At 59.4% G+C, this 5,494-nt stretch overlaps 1 protein-coding gene across 1 annotated transcript; it reads left to right on the plus strand.

The window, feature by feature from the left end:
- The first annotated feature begins 3,387 nt into the window (after positions 1-3,387).
- Positions 3,388-4,195, plus strand: LOC144676156 (N-acetyltransferase 8B-like). The gene has a single exon (XM_078536653.1). The coding sequence runs from the start codon at positions 3,401-3,403 to the stop codon at positions 4,103-4,105; it is 705 nt and encodes a 234-aa protein (XP_078392779.1). The 5' UTR covers positions 3,388-3,400; the 3' UTR covers positions 4,106-4,195.
- Positions 4,196-5,494: the final 1,299 nt, after the last annotated feature.

Raw genomic sequence — 5,494 nt, forward strand, 5'->3', positions numbered from 1 at the left:
CTGTAGTTTCCTTTATTCAACTGTAATACCGTGACATCTGATCCCAGCTTTTTCCTCTCAAATTGCAGGGTAAATTCTACCATATTATGCTCACTTCCTCCTAAGGGTTCCTTCACCTTAAGGTCCCTTATCAAATCTGCCTCATTACACATCACTAATATCTAGAATTGCCTGTTCCCTAGTGGGCTCTACCACAAGCTGCTCCAAAAAGCCATCTCCTAGACATTCCACAAATTCCTTTCCTTGGGATCCACGACCAACCTGGTTTTCCCAGTCTACCTGCATATTGAAATCCCCCCAAACCTTGCCTTTCTCACACGCCTTTTCCATCTCCTGGTGTATCTCGTGCCCCACATCCTGACTAGCGTTCGGAGGCCTGGACACAACTCCCATTATGGGTTTTGTAACCTTTGCGGTTCCTCAACTCTACCCACACACCATCAGTCTGACCCTACGTCATTTCTTGCTATCGACTTAATTTCATTTCTCACTAACAGAGCAACCCCACCCCCCCCTCCGCCGACCTGCCTATCTTGTCGAGAGGATGTCTACCCTTCGATATTTAGCTCCCGGTCCTGATCCCCTTGCAACCACGTCTCCGCGATGCCCGCCACATCGCGACCTGCCCATTTCAACCCGCGCCACAATCTCATTTCCCTTATTGCGGACGCCGCGTGCATTCAGATACAACGCCTTCCTTCAGTCCGGTATTTCCCTTTCTCATTGTCGTCCCTTTATCTGAATGTCCTTGAAGTTAGATTCCCAGGCCTTTCCCAAACACCTCTGTCCTATTTTGTGGGTCTGGGAACTTTAGTAGCCTCTCCTGGGCTCTCCTATCTTCTCAGTTCCTTCATAACTTTCCACGAAGTTGAATCCACCACCCAACCCCTCACACTCTAACCTGCTGCTTTGTTTCCCATTAGTCATACTTCTTGGAGTTTTACCACCTCCCACCACCCCGACGTTCTAGTTTAAAGTCCTGTTGACCACCCTATGTAACCTTTTCGCTAGAACATTGGTCCCAGACCGGTTCAGGTAGAGATTGACACGAGGGTACAGATCCCTCCTGTTCCGATACTGATGTTAGTGCCCCACGCAATGGGACCCCTCTTTCCTGCACCTCTCCTTTAGCCACGTGTTCACTACCCTTATTCTCGCGTCCCTATGCCAATTTGCACGTGGTGGTAATCCGGAGATTATGACCCTTGAGGGACCCGTCCTTTAATTTAGTTCCTAGCTCCTGATCATCCCCAAACAGGTCCTCTGTCCTAGAATAGACCCTCCCGATAAGATTTCCCAACCTGTAGCCTTTGACTGTCCCGATTCTGTCTCTGGGCAGATCGGTCAATCCAAACCGTGGGGGATTTCACTGCCAACTATCAATGGATCGGGGCGGGCGCAGGGCATGTGGGTGTGTGGGTGTGGGCATGGGTCCCCAGACACGTTCCCCAGCCACAGACGCACGTCTGGTCGAGGTGCGCTCGCTGTGGTCCATGTGGGTTACGGGCACAGCAAGAGCCCACGCAGCAGTAGCGGGTGTCAGAGGGAACGGGTCAAGGAGACTCGTTCTTTGTAAATGCTCCAGGCTGAGGGATAAATATCGGACCCAGGGAGAGCTCGAATCCCACAGCTCAGCGACCCCTCAGCACTGACCCTCCGACAGTGTGTCGCTCCCTCAGTACTGATCCTCCGACAGTGCGGCTCTCCCTCAGCACTGACCCTCCGACAGTGCGGCTCACCCTCAGCGCTGACCCTCCGACAGTGCGGCGCTCCCTCAGTACTGGCCCTCCGACAGTGCGGCTCTCCCTCAGTACTGGCCCTCCGACAGTGCGGCTCTCCCTCAGCACTGACCCTCCAACAGTGCGTCTCTCGCTCAGCACTGACACTCCGACAATGCGGCTCTCCCTCAGCACTGACCCTCCGACAGTGCGGCTCTCCCTCAGCATTTACCCTCCGACAGTGCGGCAGTCCCTCAGCCCTGACCCTCTGACATTGCGGCTCTCCCTCTGTACTGACCCTCTGACCGTGCGGCGCTCCCTCAGTACTGACCCTCCGACAGTGCGGCTCTCCCTCAGCACTGACCCTCCGACAGTGCGGCTCTCCCTCAGCACTGACCCTCCGACAGTGCGGCTCACCCTCAGCGCTGACCCTCCGACAGTGCGGCTCTCCCTCAGTACTGGCCCTCCGTCAGTGCGGCTCTCCCTCAGTACTGACCCTCCGACAGTGCGGCTCTCCCTCAGCATTTACCCTCCGACAGTGCGGCAGTCCCTCAGCCCTGACCCTCTGACATTGCGGCTCTCCCTCTGTACTGACCCTCTGACCGTGCGGCGCTCCCTCAGTACTGACCCTCCGACAGTGCGGCTCTCCCTCAGCACTGACCCTCCGACAGTGCGGCTCTCCCTCAGCACTGACCCTCCGACAGTGCGGCTCACCCTCAGCGCTGACCCTCCGACAGTGCGGCTCTCCCTCAGTACTGGCCCTCCGTCAGTGCGGCTCTCCCTCAGTACTGACCCTCCGACAGTGCGGCTCTCCCTCAGCACTGACCCTCCGACAGTGCGGCTCTCGCTCAGCACTGACCCTCCAACAGGGCGGCTCTCCCTCAGCATTGACCCTCCGACAGTGCGGCAGTCCCTCAGCCCTGACCCTCCGACATTGCGGCTCTCCCTCTGTACTGACCCTCCGACAGTGCAGTTTTCCCTCAGCACTGACCCTCTGACAGTGCGGTGCTCCCTCAGAACTGACCCTCCGACAGTGCGGCGCTCCCTCAGTAATGACACTCCAACAGTGCGGCTCTCCCTCAGCACTGACCCTCCGACACTGCGGCGCTCCCTCAGTACTGACCCCCCGACAGTGCGGCAGTCCCTCAGCCCTGACCCTCCGACATTGCGGCGCTCCCTCAGCATTGACCCTCCGACGGTGCGGCAGTCCCTCAGCACAGACCCTCCGACATTGCGGCTCTCCCTCTGTACTGGCCCTCCGACAGTGCGGCGCTCCCTCAGCACTGACCCTCCGACAGTGCAGCTCTCCCTCAGCACTGACCCTCCAACAGTGCGGCACTGCCTCAGCACTGACCCTCCGACAGTGCGGCTCTCCCTCAGCACTGACCCACCGACAGCGCGGCTCTCCCTCAGCACTGACCCTCCGACAGTGCGGCACTCCCTCAGTATCGATTGACATGTGTGTAATCTCTCCCTGTGCTAAATTGTGCCATTTTCTTTCCCCCTCCATCTCCGTTCCTCTCCCTCCCACCCCGACGACCTCCCCCCCTGTATTCCAAACACCCTTTCCATCCCTTCCCTTCCCTCTCCCCCCACCTCCCCTCCGCCGCTGCTGTGTTTACTTCCCCAGGGTCACCGAGAGAGTATCCGGGGGGGACTCGGTGGGAAGTGACGGTCGATCGATGGACGAGGGTCCGGCGGGGGGTCGGAGTTCGGCGGCCGCGCCCGGTTTGGCCATCCGGCCGTACCGCCCGGGGGACTCCGGCCAGGCCCGGCGGATATTCGCGGCCGGGATGCTGGAGCTCGTTCCGGCGGCCTTCCGACGGGCGTCCCGCTCGCCGGCCAACCTTGGCCTGCTCCTGGCCGGCTCGGGAGCGGCCTACGCCCTCACAGCCTCGCCGGCGCTGGCCGGGCTGAGCGGCCTGGCGCTCCTGGCCCTGGTGTACCTGTCCTGCCGGGAGGCCTACGCCGGGTACGTCCGGGAGTCGCTGAGGGAGGACTTGGCGGACATCGAGGGGCGCTACCTGAGGGAGCCCGGGGGTGGCTTCTGGGTGGCCCTGGAGGGAGTGGGCGGGCGCCTGGCGGGCACGGTGGGGGCCCTACCGGACCCCGGGGACCCCACCGCATGCCAGCTGGTGCGGCTGTCGGTGGACCGGCGGTACCGCCGCCACGGGCTGGGGGCCCGGCTGACCCAGACGGTCCTGGACTTCGCCCGGGCTCGTGGCTACCGCCGCTGCTCCCTCCAGACGTCCAACGTCCAGGAGCCCGCCCTGCGCCTGTACCAGAGTCTGGGCTTCCGGCTGGTCCTCTCCTCCCGGCCGCCAATCGGCGGGCTCCTGATCCACTTGTCCAAAATCAGGTTGTGCACCCTGGAGATGAGGCTGTGACGAGCTCTCCCTACTGTCCACGGCTCTCCAGGCGCGCTCCCAGTGGTGTACGGCGAGTACGGGGAGGGGTCTAGCCTGCATGGGTGGGTGAGGAGTGTAGACTGGATATTGGGGAAGGGGTGTGGAGCAGATATTGGAGAACGGGTCGAGAGTGGACGGGTGGGAGGGCGGTCTAGACTGGGTTTTGGGGAAGCGATCTTGACTGGTTGGGTGGGCAATGGATGGCTGGGGCAAGGGCCTAGTCTCGTTATTGGGGATATTGGGGAAGGGGTCTAAAGCGGATATTGGGGAAGGGGTCTAGACTGGATGGGTGGGGTGACCGTCTAGACAGGAAATTGGGGAAGGGTCTGGACAGGATGGGTGGGTGTCTTGTCCGGTCTGGATGAGTGGGGAGGTGTCCAGGCTGGATATTGGGGATGGGGTCTACAGTGGATATTGGGGAGGGGTCTAGATTGGATGAGCGAGTGTGGTGTCCAGAATGGAATGGTGGGGAGGGGCCTAGACTTGATATTTGGGTAGGGGGTCTAGGCTGGATATTGGGGATGGGGCCTAGACTGGATGGGTGGGGAGGGGTCTTGTCTAGATATTGGGGGAATGGGTTTAGACGGGTTGGCTGGGTGTGTGGCTTAGGCTGGATGGGGGGGTGGTGGAGGGGTCTAGACTGGATGCGTGGGGGGACGGGTCCAGACTATATGGTGGGGGAGGAGTCTAGACTGGATGGGTGGGGGAGGGGTCTAGAATGGATGTGAGGGTGACGGACCCAGATTGGGTGGTGGGGGAGGGGGTCTAGACCGGATGGGTGGGGGAGTGGTCTAGGCTGGAATGGGGTGGGCGGGGTGGAGTCTAGACTGGATGGGTTGGTGGAGGGGTCTAGATTGGATGGTGGGTGAGGGGTCTAGACTGGATGGGTGGGTGGAGGGGTCTAGCCTGGAAGGTAGGGTGTCTAGACTGGATGGGTGGGGGAGGGAATCCAAAGCATCTGTTTGAGGGGACAAATATCACTTGACATCAGAATGTGGTGTGTCTGACCACTAGTCGCCTATTGGTTTACAGGGACTGTGTACTGACCATAAACATTAGAGTCCTTATGAACACTGTGACTATCTGTAAAGGTATAGCTGTGGGTGAAGGCCTAATGTAACATCGCTCATCCCTTCTTGTTTAATAAATGACTCCTGTGACTCTGTTCAGTAGCCGCTCTCCACGTATCTAAACCAAAAAAAATACCAGTCACAACCTATCAAGCCGGGTTCCACCCCTTGGATCTGACTTGCCCAGCAGTGACATCAGCTGGGATTGTAACGAAAGACAAACCAGCTCTCTTCGGAACCCTGCGCTTCCCAAACTTGGCGCCGGTTAAGGAATATCCGGCCTTTCTATTTCAACGAC

Source organism: Cetorhinus maximus, unplaced genomic scaffold (genome assembly GCF_964194155.1).
Source record: "Cetorhinus maximus unplaced genomic scaffold, sCetMax3.hap1.1 HAP1_SCAFFOLD_1390, whole genome shotgun sequence".
Classification (NCBI taxonomy): Eukaryota; Metazoa; Chordata; class Chondrichthyes; order Lamniformes; family Cetorhinidae; genus Cetorhinus; species Cetorhinus maximus.